This window comes from Centroberyx gerrardi, chromosome 11, assembly GCF_048128805.1.
Source record: "Centroberyx gerrardi isolate f3 chromosome 11, fCenGer3.hap1.cur.20231027, whole genome shotgun sequence".
Classification (NCBI taxonomy): Eukaryota; Metazoa; Chordata; class Actinopteri; order Beryciformes; family Berycidae; genus Centroberyx; species Centroberyx gerrardi.
The window spans coordinates 23,830,935-23,848,510 of NC_136007.1; the positions used below are offsets into that span (position 1 = coordinate 23,830,935).

At 44.0% G+C, this 17,576-nt stretch overlaps 1 protein-coding gene across 1 annotated transcript; it reads right to left on the reverse strand.

Annotated features, from left to right (window-relative positions):
* Positions 1-956: 956 nt before the first annotated feature.
* prdm15 (PR domain containing 15) lies at positions 957-16,590 on the reverse strand. Its single transcript, XM_071898358.2, has 24 exons — positions 16,560-16,590; positions 16,355-16,448; positions 15,854-16,007; positions 15,567-15,719; positions 15,304-15,406; positions 15,059-15,142; positions 14,060-14,266; positions 12,915-13,115; positions 11,859-11,953; positions 11,679-11,766; positions 11,387-11,554; positions 10,768-10,862; positions 10,451-10,582; positions 9,875-10,015; positions 9,529-9,692; positions 8,390-8,469; positions 8,047-8,166; positions 7,801-7,932; positions 7,462-7,545; positions 6,312-6,487; positions 5,820-5,900; positions 5,080-5,301; positions 2,375-3,389; positions 957-1,074 (listed from the first exon to the last, which is right to left on the reverse strand). The coding sequence occupies exons 1-23, from the start codon at positions 16,588-16,590 to the stop codon at positions 2,853-2,855; spliced, it is 3,342 nt and encodes a 1,113-aa protein (XP_071754459.2). The 3' UTR covers positions 957-1,074; positions 2,375-2,852.
* Between the last annotated feature and the right edge of the window lie 986 nt (positions 16,591-17,576).

Consider the following 17,576-nt stretch of genomic DNA (forward strand, 5'->3'; position numbering starts at 1 on the left):
ATATTGCCATGCAATCAGATTACTGCATATCAATCTCTGACTTGCCTGATTTCATGTTTAATAAATATGAGCCAGCTTCTCTGTCATCATTCTGTCATCACTGTTTGCTGGTTGGGAACACATCTTCACTCAGGCCTATCCTGCAAGTTGTTTGCATGTATGTGTGTGTATGTCTGTACAACTTATGCGCTATAATTTTGTATAACCTGCTACATTTACTGCAGAAAAGATAACTTCCAGTCAGTCTTCCCCCTCTCAACTCCAAACCTCCTACACTATGTTCATGTCATTTGTGCTATCACTTTAAATCTCTTTTAAATTCTGTCTTTTCTACATTCCTGCACTCTGCACATGGTTGCTCAATCTTCCTGGCTCTTTCCTGTCTAATAGTAAGCATTGCATTGCCCCCTATTGCACTTGTTTGCAGTTGCTTTAGATGCAAGTTGCTTTAAGTTGTGAGTTGCTTTGTTAATGACAAGAGTGAACTGAAGTCAATACTTAATTGTTTTACAATAAGATCAGTGGCTTTTCTACACAAGCATGTTCTGTGCTTTTGTGTAGTGCAGAATGTGTGATCACAGAACCTGAATGTGTTGTATTGCTATGTATGTGAGAGATAAATGCTTGTATTGCACTCAGGTTCTGCTGCCTGCAGAAAAGCGACTGGCATTTGTCTGACTGACTGCGGGATAAACAGGCTGGCTGGCCTGAGATCTGAGGAGATCCATAGGAATCTGAAAACTGTAAATAGACTGAGACAAATATTATTCCCTTGCTATTCCAATAGAAGTAAGTTTGCTCATGATTCAGAAGGCATTTGCACTGTGATACAGACAAACCCTGTTGCACCTTACCCTATTGTGGGCTGTTATCCTGCATGAACAAATGAAAACAGAACAATGGCTTTTTTAAGATATTTTTTTTGAAAAATAACAGTACAAAATGGCTTTCAGTATTTTTTTCAGACAGCTCAACAATAATTACAGTTTACTTTAAAACATTCAAAAATAAAACATTTCGTGAGTTTACCACTTTTTTTCAATTTTGCAACCATCACTTATTACATAACAGGCTCTATGACTTAAAGGAATAGTTCACCCAAAAATGAAAATTCTGTCATCATCTACTCACCCTCATGCCAAATGAAACACAGGTGAAATTTGTTAGTCCATATAACCAGTGTTGGGGTAACGCGCTACAAAAGGAACGCGTTACAGGTAATATATAACTTTTAGCAGTAACGAAGTAATATAACGCGTTACTAATAGTATTTCGGTAATATTATTACAGTTATTATGTCAAGTAACGTGTTACCACCCGAAACACACCGCGCGCCGGACCGCCACTGCCAGAAAGTCAAACCAAACCAGGAAGAAAGCAGACGCAGTTTGAATGCAGACTAGTTGCTTAGATTGAACAGTGTGAAGCTAATCAATATGGCAGATAGTACTAAGATGGAAGACAAGACTGTAACTGCTGGACCCTCTGCAAAACAAAACAAAAACCCTTTAACAGAAGAGGCTAAAACAGTTAAGAGGGAGAGGGAGGGCAGCGCAAGACCCGGAGCGCCCGGTAGCCGCGCGGATCGATCGTCTTGAAGTTCCCGTTCCCTGGCCCCCCGCAACACGGCAGACCGGAGACTCCGGTCACCAAATCCCGGGAGCCCGACAGACCCATGGGCGCCGAGCACTAGTTCTATAAGAGGCTAAAAGAGCTACGAAGGAGCGTGACAAAGTCGGCGTCAGACCGACCAGAGTTAACCGCGACCGGGCGTTCACTCGTTGGAGAGCTAGACGGGAGCTGAAGAGGTTTAAGACCGACACAGAGCTGGCTTTCTTTCTCTCAAATTGTGTTACCGAAGCTTTTAACTGGCGGTGTCGTACTTCTGCGGTTATTTTGGTGAAAGTAACGCAAAAGTAGAGTAATAAGTAACAAGTTACTCTACACAGACAGTAATATTGTAAAGTAACTTATTAATTTCAAATGAAAGTACCTAGTAATTTGTAATATATTACATTACAAACTTCGTAGCAGCCTTCTCCAAAACAACTGAAGTCAATGGGGACCTGTTCTTTAGAGTTCCAAAACAAAAACAGCCAAACAATCACACTGTGAATAGAAAGACCTATACACCATTATTTGTTGCAAATCAATCAGCTGTAGTTAAGATTTGCACTAAATTATGGTGTAAATATACTGTAGGTCTTTTTGGAACTCTGAAGAACTGGTCCCCACTGACTTCAGTTGTTTTGGAGAAGGCTGCTATGGAGTTGTGCTGGCAACCTCCCTGTGTGTTATATGGACAAACTTCACCTGTGTTTCAACTGGCATGAGAGTGAGTAGATGATGACAGAATTTTCATTTTTGGGTGAACTATTCCTTTAAATTCTTGGAAACAACCTGCTAGAACATAAATACATTTCTTTGTTCACTAAATCAAACATCTTTTTTCAGATTTGTCCATTTTTGTATTTAATTTCTCAAGCAGCAAATCTATATTCACCTTGAAAACATGCATGTTTTAAAAAGGCTGGTAAGGCATTCGAATATTAAACATTTTGCTTTGGTTTCAGATGTAAATCTTCAATAGTATTAGTACCCATTTTTTTCCTTCCTGTTTTTTGAACTTTAGTATTTCATTTTTAACCGCTACTTTCAAGTGTTTTGACAGTATAAAAGTGTTGTGACGACACAAAACAAAACAAAACTTCATTTCCATTCCATTCACTTCCATGGGGCTGGATAGGCATCTGGGTGACAGTGTTCAAAGTTGTATAAAGTTTGATAAAATCTACTGTACTATCTAACAGTGTCTGTAGTTGTGAGGTGACCAGCACCTCCAGTCTGTGCTTCTAGTAGCTGAACATCTGCTGTGCGGAGCCGGTCTGCTGCTGGGGGGCGGGCGGCTGGCTCTGTCCGGGACGTCCCGGCTCCGCCCCCTGGCTCTGGGCCTCCTGGTTCTCCCCCTGAACGCCCTCCGCCACGGGGGCCACCTGGGCGCCCTCGGCCGCCGGGACGGGCCTCCAGGCCAGAGTCGGGGCCTCCAGCTGGTGGCCCATGGGGTTGACGAAGGTGGTGAGGTTGATGAAGTGGGCCACCGACTGCGGCGCCGCCCCTCCGCCGGGCCCCACCGTCTCCGGGACGAGGTCGGCGGGCCGGTTGTGCAGCATGGCGGAGCCGCTGACGGTGTCGAAGGTCACGGTGAGGATGGAGTTGTCCAGGGTGAGCGGCCGGTCGCCGGCCGTCAGGTGGCCCACGGCGACGGGCTGCAGGCTGGTGAACTGGGCCGGGGCGTGGCTGGTGATGGGCGTCACCGTGATGTTGGTCAGCCCCACCGAGCTGTTGGGGGAGGAGGACGAGGGAGCGCTGGGGTCAGCCAGGACCACCACCTGAAACGACGACGTCAACACCGGGTCAGATACAGCAGGAGAACAGCAGGTGCTCGTATATGAACAGCAACTGATCTACTGACGGCATAATGGTACTGCAAAAATACAATCTGCTCCATTGTGTAAACTGAGGGAATTTCCTTGTTGATATAGATGTTAATTTTCATTCATTTTTAAATTTAGTCATATTCATCTTATCCTGCTGATGAAAATTTTGTTAGATTACTTTTCTTCAGTTTAGGCAATGACTCACAGGCGGGATTCGATCCCACTGCAGTAAAGTCATGTGAAGTGAATTTCAGAGGCAGGTGACTTAACCACTCAACTATCTCTGGGAAACAGGGATTTGCTTTTAAGATGAAACTTTATAAAACAACTGTTTCATTTAAGATGAACTCTTCTAGCTCTTCAGGGATAGTTACAATAATCTTCTCTGGCAGAAATAAATAATTTTTGTCATTACTTTCATTACAAGTTTAACACTGATACATACAGCAAAAAACATTCAAACTGAAACACTGCAGAATGTTTTTGCCAGCATATTTCATATTTAGAGTTGACTTTGGTTATGGAATTATTATCATTTAAGTTGAAACAGTACGGAAATATTAAAAAACTTCTCCCAACCTTAAAGATTCCATTAAATGAAAATTACTTAATTGGGTTTTTAAGCAATATGTCCAGTACATTTGAAGGAGGAAAAAAATTAAGAAGAATTATACTTGTAAATTTGCTCTCTGATGTAAATTTGCTCTCTGATTATGTCATAACTGATGAATAATGTAATAGCTTGTTAAAATGAAATAAAATGTCCCTCTATATAGGTCAAAATTGTAACAAAACATGCTAATGTAATACATTTCTGGAGAATGTCATAACATCACATTATTACCCGGCGATTATGAACCTCATAAGGGGTGTAACATTTTTAATGATGATGTAATAATACTGACCAATGAGGTAATAACTTGAGTTATTACATTAATCTTATTCTTACAAGATTATCACATTATTCAATATTATCATAATTATATAATTTTTATTCTCATTTGTCTGTGACTTTTTTATCCACTTTTACTGTATTTATTGATTTATATTTGTTTTGTAAAGCAAAACATCATGATCATTTATTATTATTACATCATCAGTTGAAAATATGTAACATCCCTAATGAAATCATAATTGCAGGTTAATGTAATAATGCAATTTTATGACATTATCTATCAGTTTAGTACATTAACAGGTTTTATTACATTTTCAACCCATTTAGTGGGGCATTTTATTACATTTTGACATGTAATTACAATATCTGGCAGCTGTTACATAATTGCTCCATGTCTTTACCACAGATTAACAAAACAACAACAACAAAAAGAAAATGCTGCTCTGAGTAAGACAGAGCCAGTTTGGTGATGAAATTATTTTACTACAACTGTATTTCATCACCGCTTCTGTGGATTTTAATTTATTTTAGTTTCATCAACAATGTGTAATGAGTTACTGTTGAGCATTTGACTAACGCTGTCATCAACATGATGCGTATCCCGCTCTTCAGCTCGCAAAGCTTCTGCCCACATTTCCTTTATTAAATCAGTGCCACTTGTCATGTACTGAGCTTCCATTTCATGGGGCCCTCAAGAAAAAGAGATCGGACACGTTAGCATGACAAGACACAAATCTGCACATGTACCTGCTGAATACTCTGCACCGCGGAGCTCGTCTCCGTCTCGTCACCGACGATGACAGAGGTGAACTCCGTCACGGGTTCGTGTCTCGACTCTGCGAAGTCCACATACTCGTCGGACTCGGAGAACTCCGGCTCCGCCGAGGGTTTCTGCTTCTTCTTGGGCTGCCGGGACGGCCGGCTGGGCCTCTCCTGAGACAAGCCGTCTTTCTCCAGCGTCAGAGTGGGCTGAGGGAGGAGGACACATCAAGACAACATCTAGTCTGTCTGCTCCCACCGGCCTCCTTTACACCTGGTATTAACATGCGTCTCCTATCCAGATTCTGTCTAGATTCGATTTAGTTAGACTACTTTTACACCCGACATTAAAACGTGTGTACTGAATACTCTGTTGCAATATTTCCATCCTTTAAAAGTGACAGTAAACACATCGTCTTGCTTGTTCCTCATCCAGGAGTATCATGACAATCCATTTTTGACAAGTATGTCACCATCTGAGCTGCCTGCCGCCTGTTTGATTTACTTCCTGGTTGGATCTCTGGGTAAAAGTTCATTTCTGTTTATAGACTGCATTTACACTTTGTTATTCATGTGGCCAAATGTGCACAAATGTGTCTCTGACCACCTCTAGAGGTGGTTTGGGTGATTGGATCTTCAATGCATCTTGGGTAGATTTAAACCTGGATTTTATCTGGAATAATGTACTGTGTTCCATCACTACGTGCACAAGTGTACATACTGCATACCTGTACAATGCTAATAGAAGAATCATCAATTGTCGAAGGTTCCTGAAGGTCATCGAACTCATCGATTCTCACAGACACCACCTGGAGACATGAAGGAGAAGGTGAACAACGCTTCAGGTTTCCCACTGTGGCCCCGATGTTAAATTCCATGACTTTTCATCACCAGGCCAGAGCGCTTCCATGACCTAAACATCTTTTCCTTCTTGGACAGGAGGAAGTCTGGGAATCAGAGTATGTAACCATGACACAGCATTTCTTCTGGTCTACCTCCCTATAATAGTTTACTCATTCAGCTACCTGCTTTGCAATTTGCACAAACGTGGTCAAGCCAAGTCTATTTTTAGCAGGGTTCCCACTTTGGGCCTGAAGATAAATTCCAAACTGTTATTCCTTCCTGGTTTGTTAAAGCTTCTTTTAATTCTACCCTTAGGATTTCACTATAATAACTAGCTTAGGTGGTAAAACAAAATGGCAGGACTCGTCCCGGCTCACCTCGGGGTGCTTGCGTCGGATGTGCCGGTTCATGGAGGCGCGGGTGGACACCTTGGTCCCGCACAGGTGACACGACTGGGCCTCCACCTTCTCGTGGGTCAGGTGCACGTGCTTCTGCAGCATGTACTCCGTCAGGTACTTCTTGTCGCACGTGGAGCACGTCCACGTCTTACCCACTGCAGAGGCCAACAGACAAACCGGCTCATTCAAGCGTGCCAAGTGTTTCGGACCGAGCGCTGAAGTAAATGCTGCTAATAATCTGCATACTATTGGCTGGATTTTTATATATTTCAGTCCAGTTTACAATTCCAAACATCAGTTTAGACTTTGCAATTCTTTCCCCTGAGATAAACTGTGCACCAGGGTAAGAAATTTGCTTTTTTCGCCCTCTTGACCTGATTTTTTAGATGCATTTTGGTGTTTTCGGGGGCAATCTTACTGAACTTTGAAATAATACATGGCAAATAAACACTCGACTTGTACCACTAAGATTTAGTTTTAACTTCTTTCCCACTGCTGGAAACTGACAGCAGGCCTTCCAGAAGAAGATGGTGCCGTTTTCCCCTCGCTGTCCCCAACAATTTTCCACCGGTCCATTGTTGAGTGTTTTCAGATATTAGTTATGTTATGTTTTTGTTGACCCAGTGTTGTGTGTGACGTTGGCGTTTTCTACTTTGCAACATTTTCTACAGCTTCAGGCTGCATACTTTCAGGTTGCTTTCTGATCAAAAAACATTTTTTCTGGCCCAGAACACACAGGACAAAAAAACGAAAACAGCAGGTCACAGGCTCCCATCAATCACCTACGGAGGCCCATGGGGGACAGTAGTCGCATTCACATGAGAAAATTTGACAACTCAAAAAAAAATAAAATAAAAGTGAACAGGGTAATAGGCCAAAACGATTATTCCTAATTATCGGGAGCATTTTTTTTCCCCATCATTTACAATTTCACACACTACAGTCTATGGAATGGGAAAGAATTTCACAGTGAGTTTCCAGACCTCTTCCAAAACGTTTTCACAATACTTTGTGTTTTCCAGACTTTTAAAGACTGGCAACTCGTCACCATCATTTCCAATACTCCTCCATACTTCCCAAACATACGCAGAGCCCTGTATCATACAGCTGGCATGTAACAGACACTTGCCTGTGTGGATGAGCTTGTGTGTCTCCAGGGTCGTCCTCTCGCTGAAGGTCTTTCCACACAACTCACACATGAAGTCCTTTATACCTGTGGGCAAAGTGATGCACGGCATGGGAGATATGATGCATTTTATGTGAAGTTTGCACTGTATTCAATTAGGGTGATAATGCCATAGGTAGGAATATAGTAATACCATGTATGTACAGGAGCCATAGACAATGTACTGTATACTGAATGCATTGGTTTTATGTACCATAACAGCTCCCACCAAGGTGCAACACACACACACACACACACACACACTTTGCCCTGCAGAGCAATGCTCCGGGGATAACAGCTCACCCGTATGTCTCTTGTAGTGTTTCAGCATGTTGACCTTTTGAGCAAACTTGCGGTTACACTCCTTGCACTCGTACTCCTTGATGCCCTTGTGCAGCTTCATGTGGTGCCGCAGAGCGTGCTTGGTCTTCATGCCTGCACAGGGAGACGTGGACACGACACGCCGGGGTCACGCTCCGAACATCACCCACGTTCATTATGCTATTTTACGGTAAGTACTGAGGCGTGTTGCAACGGCGAGGACCTGACCTTTCCCGCACTCCGCACACAGGAAGTCTCGGACGTCATCGTGAACCCTGAGGTGCTCCTTCAGCATGTCCTTCCTGGCAAACGACTTGCTGCACTGGTCACAGCTGTGGCTCTTCACGCCTGGATGAAGACACACACACACACCCACACAATTCTGAGGGTGTCCTTGTCCAAATACCTCTCTGGGGGAAACTGAACTAAACGGTTTAGCATCATAGAAATACCATGACAATGTAGGTTTAGGGTGGATTTTCATTTTAAAATGTGCAGAAAACATTGCATGTAGGAATAATTAAGCAATACTTAAGCACACAGCACAACAGGATCTCAAGCCATTGCTCACCAGTGTGGATGATCTTGTGCCTTTCCAGGTTACCGATACTATTGAAGATTCGGCCACAAATTTCACACGGATGGATATACCTTCAGAACAGATTAGCAGGTTCAAAATGATTAGCATTAATTTGTACCACAGCTTGTTCATTTCATTAAACTGTCACTTTGTTTCCCTATCAGTAATTCACTTGAAATTTCCTGCGTCTCTTCTATTTCAAGTTTGACCACAGAGGACAGGCTATAATATAGCAACAGCATAAGCTTTTACACATCCTGAACCTTCCCTTTAATCATTACAGCAGAACCCAGCTGACACTCCTGTCTCCATCCCCTTATCCAGTGTCTAAGACTTGTAGATACACATGGTGGGGCAAGGCTAAGCAAATAAAAACAAACCCTGCTCGTGAGTAACAGACAAATATTTGTTAATTCTCACATATATATTGGTTGGTAAACTGTAAAATGGCAAAAAATAAATAAATAAAAAAAGATGCATCTGTAATGCTAACGGGCATAAAGAGAGATTTTTCTTGCTGGAAAATTAGTTGCACTCCACCAGTACTTAGATGGCCCACTGATTACCTTGCCAGTTAAAGTCTTATCCAGGTTACATGCACCTTTGATATCCTGTGACCGAGTCTCCCTCTTGACACAAATAAACCAGGTAACAGAATATTCCTTCCCACAGACAGAACGGTCTGCCAGCAAAAAAGTATGAAAAGATGCAGCTACCAACAATTGACTAATAGTCAAAGTCAGCGACTTCTAATACAGGGGAAAGAAATGTAAAGCTGCTCGCCGCCATGTACTGGTGACATCAAAATGTACCCATAATGCTGTTTGAGTGAGAGTTTGCGCTGTCTGCAAAAAACAAAAATTAAATGCCACAGTAACCCCTTTAATATGGAATTTATGCCAGGCATCTGAACCGGATATTTCATAATCGGAGTATGAGCTCAACCAGGTTATTCTAACCAAGTTATGTTTACATGCGTTGACCAAAACCCAGGCTGCTTGACTAACCCTAACCCTAACCACTTGGGTAACTGGTTCAACAGTGGAATTCTCCATGCATGTGAACGTAGCCGGTGACGTTATCCTTCTGTCGCTCTGGGTTTTATTGTTCTGCCCCTCCTCCAGTCTTACTTCTGTACTGCAGGGTCGGGCAGCTGCTCCCTGTGGATGACCAGGTGAGCGTTGTAGGTGGCCTTCAGGGCGAAGTGGCGGTTACAGATCCCACAGCCGTAGCCTCTCTCCTTGTGCTGCTCCATGATGTGCTTCAGGTACTCTTTGCCCTTGGCAAATGACAACTACAGAAACAGAGACAAGAGGGGGAAGCTCATGTGTCTGTGTGTGTGTCTGTCAGTGGCTTCTCCTGGAGACAGGCTATGCATTTCAAGTTTATATAAAACAACTACAACATCTACCTACTCAGACAGTCTGACCCGAGTGTCTGCCCTTAGCTGCACATTATCACATTATCAACGCTTACTTGACATTTCTTGCAGTTGTACTTGTGGTGCTCGGGGTCGTCTTCCTCTTCGTCGTCGTCCGTTTCGTCGCTGTCGCCCGCTGAAATGCCGATCTTCCTGATGAACTCCTCCCTCTCCTGTTCGTCCATCAAGGCTATGTCCTGGAAAGAAAATTATGAATTGAAATGAATAAGCTCAAAAACCGCACGGGGGAGTCTTAACTGTCATTAAATAGTACAAGGGAAAATTACATCAGATCTTTTGATTTGTAAAATACAAAAAAACACCAATCTGGAATATGGATGAGTCAATCCTTCCTTAAGCCAGGTGCACACTACACCACTTTAGGCCCGATTTAGGTTTTGGAGATCTGAGAGAAACCCCCCCATGTTGGAGCTAACCCTGTGCGCCCGAAGCTTGTTAAGTTTGAGCGGGTCAGAGAGTCTTTGAGCTGAAAGGAGGCTGTTTACTGGGCTGTACAGAGATCTCAGGTTTCTCCACAGTCGTGTAGTGTGTGCTGGGCATTAGCCGGGTACTGAGGCACCTGTGAGGTTTCAGAGTGCAGTGGAAACTCTCCTCTCTCTGCAGCGTCTCACCTTGAAGTGAACGTGGATGTGGTCTCTGAGGACGTCCACGCGGAAGAACTTGCGGCCGCAGATCTCACAGGTGTACTTCTTATCTCCGTGAGTCAACAGATGCTTGTTCATGTTACTCCTGCAGGAGAACACCTGCGCACACACACACACACACACACACACACACACACACACACACACACACACACACACATGTCACCGATGAAGTGCTGTGTACACCCACGGTGCATTTTTTCCAGCTGGATTTATGTTGAGTCATTTGACTCGCTGCCATGAGCTCCATTAATCTTAGACTTTGTGCTGAGCGGGGCGCTCACCTTGCCGCAGATGGGACAGGGAGACGGCTCCTTCCTGTACTTGGTCCCTTCCTCTCCGTTGGCCTCCAGCTCCTCTCTCTTCATTTGCTTTGGGCCTGTACGGACGCATGAAGTTTTAGTACAGACAACTTGAAGCCCGACAGAAGAAATACGGTGACTTGAAGGCGTGGTTTAATGCAAAATGTTCTGTGCAATAATAATAATTTCATATTTTATAAGCTTGTGGCAGATGCTGGATTTTTACATGAATTATGCTTCTGCCATGTGTCGTGTCTCCAGTTTGGAGAGATTATGTTTGGGTGAAAATATAAATCAAGCCCCTCGTATTAGGCTACGTACCATAATAGCATGTTAGAGATCATGCTCTGATTGGATCAATATAAACTACTTTATTGTATCGATCTTATTGTATCTATACAACCATGAAGTTAATATTCCACACAGTGCCACCATTCCTCTAATTGGCTCTTAATGAAAGGAGTAAAACAAAAATGAAAAACTAATCTAAAACTGAAGCAAAACTAACCAACACTCTTAGATCTAACTACAACTCGACTGAATCAGCAAGTGGAATTGAACCTACGATGGGAGTGAAAGCATGAGAGGGTGAAGGCCTCACCCACGCCGTGCCGCCTGTGGTGCTCCTGCATGACGTCTTTGCGGTAAAACATCTTGTTGCAGATTTCGCAGGAGTAGAGCTTCTCGCCGTGCTTCTTCTTGTGCTTGGACAGGTTGCTGTTGGTGGAGAAGAAGCGCGAGCAGATGTCGCACTGGAACGTCTTGTCATCTGGAGATGGAAGAGGACAGAATGAATAAACTCAGACCGGCAGGGAATCAGAAACATGAAAACACAGAAATAACAACAACAACAACAACAACAACAACAACAGAAAGTCTAGACTTCATCCTACCTGTCCTGCAGTTGTGGAACTTTAAGGCATTTTCCAGGCGAAAGGATTTCTCACATGTGTTGCACTTATATTTGTACTCCAGGTCAGGCTGTCGGGTGCACATAAAGGAAGACATTAAAACATAAGAGGCGGTAGGGTAATTGATGAGCTCTAAGGCAGCGCTGCAGTGGGATCACCCACCATGTTCTTGCTGTGCTTGTAGGAGATGTGCTGCTTCAGGCTCTCCTTGCGGCTGAACAGCTTGTCACATTCATCACATTTGAACAGCTTATCGCCTGGAAAAGAAAACACAGGGATTAAAAACAACCGCTCCATTTTTGAGTCGCTGGTATCTGACATTTTGTGACTCAGTACTTCAATGATATACGATCCTCGTCAGAATAGTGATGTATTATGTGGGCAGCGGTCTCTAGTTGGCTGTAAATTTCAATAATAGTCCGTATTCAGCTGTATTTTCATGTCAGCAATCTATTTTTTTTTCTATCAGAGTGGGTGTCAGGTCTGGTAGTAGTGAATGTAAAGTGAATGAGCAACACTTCCTCCTCCCTCAGCGACTACCCTCCACTTGCCATTGATCAAGGCACTCGACCCCTAACTGCTGCGGCTGCACTGGGCAGCTCCCAGGTGGGAATGTGAGTAACTGTATGAAACTAAATCAGGGTGCTGCTGGAAAAGAGCAAGCATGCCTCGTTGACTTTCATTGGATACATACAGGTTTAAAGTTGTCAAATGGTGGATCTCTTATTATGGACTGAAACTCAAGTCCAAAAGGAGGCGGGAGAACACTTTTAAGAGAAGACCTTAAAAGAGACTAGAAGAGTTTAATGCTACCTGAACTTGAATTTAACGCCAATTTAAAAAACACAAAATAAAGCAACAAAGCTGGCAAAATTTAACACAATTAATGAAAGGTCTGAAACTGTAGATAGGCAGTATAAGAAAAAGGACGAAATGAATTGTTAAGGGCCATGAAGTCCAGTTGTGTTTAGTAAGGCAAATACGATGGAGGGAAAAAAAAAGTTTTGCATATTGTACTACTACACTGTTCTATTAATCCAAGAGTGGACATGTAGCACAAAGAAACCTGTCATTGCATGGTGAAAAATAAGACTTCTAATGACTATATTTAAGACATTTAAACCTTCAATTCAGATAACTTATTTCAAGATACTCTTCAGCCTTTTTAAGGACCTGCGGACTCCTTGTAAATAATCAGACAGAAGTGTCACCATGTACCGTGGGATCGGATGTGCCTGTTGAGGTTGCTGCTGTTCTGGAAGACCTTGTTGCAGAGGGAGCAGCGGTAAACCCTCTTGTGCTCCCTGGTCTTGTGCCTCTTGAGGACGGCCACCCCGTCTGAGCCGATCAGCAGGCTGCTGCTCTCCGCTGCGGCCTCGCCTCCCGCCGGGGCCGAGCTCTGCACCGAGGGCTTCACATCTGCAGCAAGGAATCCACAGTCAGAAAGGTATCTAGTGTTGGCTGGTGATGGCTTACTCAGTAATATTAGTTTTCCCACTAAGGAGATGTGTGATGAACTGCCATTTCCATTTGGGTAATAGTGTTACAGTTACCAAAACCCTGTCTAAATATCAGAATGAAGTTGAATTACCCAAAAACTGTATCTCACACCCATCCCCGGATTCACTTTCATCAGAATTAGTTGTCCTCCTCTCAGGTAAAGTGGATACACACTAAACTAGCTAATATACTGTAGCTTACACAGGGATGAAACTTTAATGATCCCTGTGGGGAAATTGGGTTGTTGGAGCATCTAATAGGATACAGGAGAGAAAACGCAGGCTATAAAAAAAACAACAGAGCAAAAGGGGGGTATTAAAGATAACACAACCTATAATTTCAGCAGTAGAACATATTACCTAAAAAGAAGAGAAATGGCACAGGAGTCATGACAAATATATAAGGGTCTCTGTACTTGCACAGTATCTTCAGCTAGTAATGAAGGAAGAATCCATCCTCTTACACATCACCAATCTGTGATGTTCAGTGTATTCCAGGAGTTATTTTGTGATGAAGTATTTTTTTGGTGTATCCACTTGTAGTCCCTCAACCTGCCTTGTCTACTTCCACTTCAGTTAGTGATTTCCTACATTTCCCAGAATGCCTTTTAACATCCAGAGAACAGGCCTGAACTTGGTGAGTCGTGCTCCTTACTCAAAACACAGCATGTGTTGTGGCTGCATTGCATTCTGGTCTATTGAGGCTGCTGTCAGTGGAGAAACTGGTCTCTCTGCCTCTCTGAAATGGATTTCTCCCTGTATGATTGTTGAACTTCGGAGAAAAATGGTGAGAGAAAGAATCAGTGTTTATAGGGTGGATTCTTCCTTCAACCACGATGCGGAGCAGCCTGCATCGTCGCTCACCTTTGTTTTTCCTGGCAGCAGCTGTGGCTCCGAGCCTGCGTCCCTTGGCTCTCCTCCCCCTGCCCGGCCCTCTCTTGGGGGCCGGCTGAGCCATGGGCGGGCCGTCCTCGTCATCGGGGGTGACCGGGCCGTCCTCCTGGGGCAGGAGCTGGTCCACCGGCAGCGCCGTCACCGTCTTCACCTCCTGAAGGTGACTCAGCAAGTGGCCTGCGATCGACAGAGGGAAGTCTGGGAAGTCTGGAACGCGCAAGCATGACACGGCATTTCTTCATGCCTGTCTCGGATAGAGCAGGTTACTCATTCCTGCTCTGGAATTTGTACAAACTCAAGTCAGGTTTATTTATACCAGAGGTTTCCCATCGTGGTTCTGATGTAAAATGCCATGACTCTTCCATGACTTTCCATAAGTGATTCCTACTGCTTCCATGACTTAAACATGCTATTCTTTCCTGTTTTGTTAATGTTGTTTTTCAGCTCATAAAATTCTAAAAGGGGTCAACAGTCTGGTTTCCACTGCAGTTGGGCTCACTCTGGAGAAAAACCATCTAATGCAATGTGTAACATACATTCTGGTATATTCCTATGATCCATGTGTAAAATGACATCTTCCCCAGAGAATTTATCAAATTCCCTGACTGGAATAAACCTCTCGATGATATTCCAGGAATTCTATGATGCTTTTAACCAACACATTAGTCACAAAGTGCTTTAGACAAAAACAAAGCACACAAAAACAGATAAAAGATAAGGGAAAACAGGGCCTGAACTGTGTGTCTGTGTGTGTGTTTGTGTATATATATGAGAGAACAGGGCAATACAAGGGCAGCCTGAAGGAGAATTTCCACCGTACACTGTAATGAATAAACGGGTCTTGAATCTGGATTTAAATACTGAGCCAGCATCTGATTTCCTGTTATCATAAAAAGCAGACAATAATATGAAGAAAAGATAAAAAAAAAAGGAATCTCAGTCAGATAAAAATAGAATGAATGAACCTACCTGCATTATTTTCTTCAACCACTGGGGGCATCAGGGCTCCAGCTTTCTCTGAGCTCTCTGGCTTAGTGGATGGAGACAGCAGATCTGAGAAGCAGAGAGACACTCTAGTGAAAAAAAAAACCCCAAAAAACTACTAGATACAACCGCACTTTTACCTGTCTGTGTTTGTGTCATTAATTCAATTTCATCATTTATAGGGCTGCCACTGGATGGTACAGCAGCATCAGCGCTATGATGTCACCTACCGGGTGCTGGCGGTGGGGCTGGAGGCCTCAGCATGGGCTTCTCCATCTTCTTGGCGTAGAAGGCGCCATACCAGACCCTCAGCTCCGTTCCTGGCAGGACATCCTGTAACAGCACAGGCAATTTCCCATTAGAAATAAACGAGTTGCATGTCCTAAACCCCTCCCCCGAAATCCTGGAAGAACACATGGTAGAGGAGGTCATTGGAAATCATCGAGGCTGACTGAGAAAAGGCTCGGGTGGGGATACAGGAGGAAAGAGGTACCTGGGAGGTGTTGAAGAACACCTCGTCGTCCTGCTGGTACGCCGTCAGATTCTGGTGTGTGTGGTCGATGGCGGGCCGCACCAGCATCATCCAGTTGCAGTCTTCCTCATTGGCGGAGTCGAAACACACCACCACGCCGTCCTTCTGGAAGATCTGAAGAAGAAAAAGAAAAAAATCAGATAGTGAAAAAAACATGAAAATCACACCCTCGTACATTAAAGTAAACACTACTTCCACAGCCTTCTGCTCATGTAAGCTTGATCAGGGTTTGTTGGGGCCTTCAGCACCTTCAGAGGAAACGGCCCCTCTCTCTCCAGGTGGGGGACCCTCTTAGCCTCGAAGGGCCCGAACCTGGTTCTCTTGACCAGCCGCCGCTGGACAAACACCCCCTCTGCCCCGTCGGACACCCCTCTGATCTCCAGGCTGCTTGGCAGGGAGGACCTGAACAACACAGGTGTGTAAAAAACATCATACGCAAAAATCCTAAAATCATTTTCATAGCCTTGCCTGGCCGTTTCTTCATAAATGTATATCACCTTAAAGAAGCTAGTGCTGCTATGTGACTCCAGTAACACTATATACATAACAGAATACAGCACAATAAGGTGATACTAAAGCCTTTCTGGTTTCATTTCCCGCCTCCACAGAGAGGTCAGAGGTCAGGCTCAGCCACAGAACAGCAGCATTATAGAGCTGGTAGGGATTCAGTGCCTTGCTGAACGACACTTCAGCTCAACCGCCAGGACTGTGAGTTCAATTCCAGTCGGTCCTGTGAGGCGCTCACTAACCGAGCTCTGCTGAGGACGAAGGAGTCCTGGACGGTCACCAGGGGTCCCAGTTCAGGACACTCAGAGTCATGGTACTGGCCACAGTCCTCGCACCCTGGGATGACACACCAAGACGCATCAGACAGGTCATCACATTCTAGGCTAGTCTGTCTCTGTCACACACACACACACACTCTCTCTCATATAGAGTTGGATTCATACTCACAGATAAACTCATCTGGCGTCTGCTCAGCCATTATCCCAACCTACAAATTGAGAAATAGATAGTTTATAGCATGATAGTAACGGCAAAGGATCAGGAATAGGAGGGAATGAGTCATGGTTGACTAGCAGCTAGTCATATACAAGATTTCGTATATAAATGTGTATTTATATGAAGGAAATATGACTTTTCAGCGGGTATAAGTATAAAATTGCTCCTCCAAGCCAGCACACTCATTTTATCTGGGACACTTCAGCTACACTCAATGCATCAGCTCTTCTGGCAAAAACAGTGGTGTAATATGACAACATTAACTGTTTTATGGTATAAGCTATACAATCGGTGAATGCATAACGTATGCACTCCGGGTAGGAGAAGGGATCCAGGATTTCAGTGGATTCCCAAACTCTAGCCGGGTTTTAACTCCGATCTCGGAGGCTCCTCTTCAGTAAAATGTAACAAAGAACAGTCGGCATGGCGGATGGACCGGAGACGCAAACCTCCAAACCGGAGTCGGTGCTCTTCAGCGCCAATACGTCGTGAATAAAGGCGGCTCGGGGAGATTCAGAGCGAACCGCTCAAACCAGCTGCACGTTTTCTACGGCATTGCGTCGCCGTTTTTTGGAAAGTCGGTGTAAATTGGTGGGAAAACACGTTACCTCTTCTGCAAAAGACCACTCATTTATCGAATCCTGACTCCGGGTTCCAATCCGCTCCAGAAACGGCGCAGGACCGGAAACGAGCCGCGCGCAGTGCATTATGGGGAGTGTAGGCTTGTTAGAGTTCTCGAGGTCTTGGCAGTAGCATGTGTAGCAATTCGACCAAGCGACCAATTAACAGGTGCGTTAATTGACTAAACCATAAAAAAGACAAAGACCCTGAATGTAATTTTATTACTTGCCACAGAAAGTCCCAAAACCTGCTTATATTAACTAAAGATCTGTGGACAAGTGGAGCAACGACTGATGACTGACCAAATGTTACTGTTATTTTTTACAATGTGATAAATTATTAGACCTA

Bases quoted from the DNA above. Each gene is read 5' to 3' on its own strand.
- prdm15 (XM_071898358.2), bottom strand. From the start codon at position 16,590: ATGGCTGAGCAGACGCCAGATGAGTTTATCT. The intron at 6,488-7,461 runs GCAAGTGTCTGT...TGGCCTCTGCAG, and splicing joins ACACAAGCTCATCCACACAG to TGGGTAAGACGTGGACGTGC. The intron at 5,302-5,819 runs GTATGCAGTATG...CTCCTCCCTCAG, and splicing joins CTTCTATTAGCATTGTACAG to CCCACTCTGACGCTGGAGAA.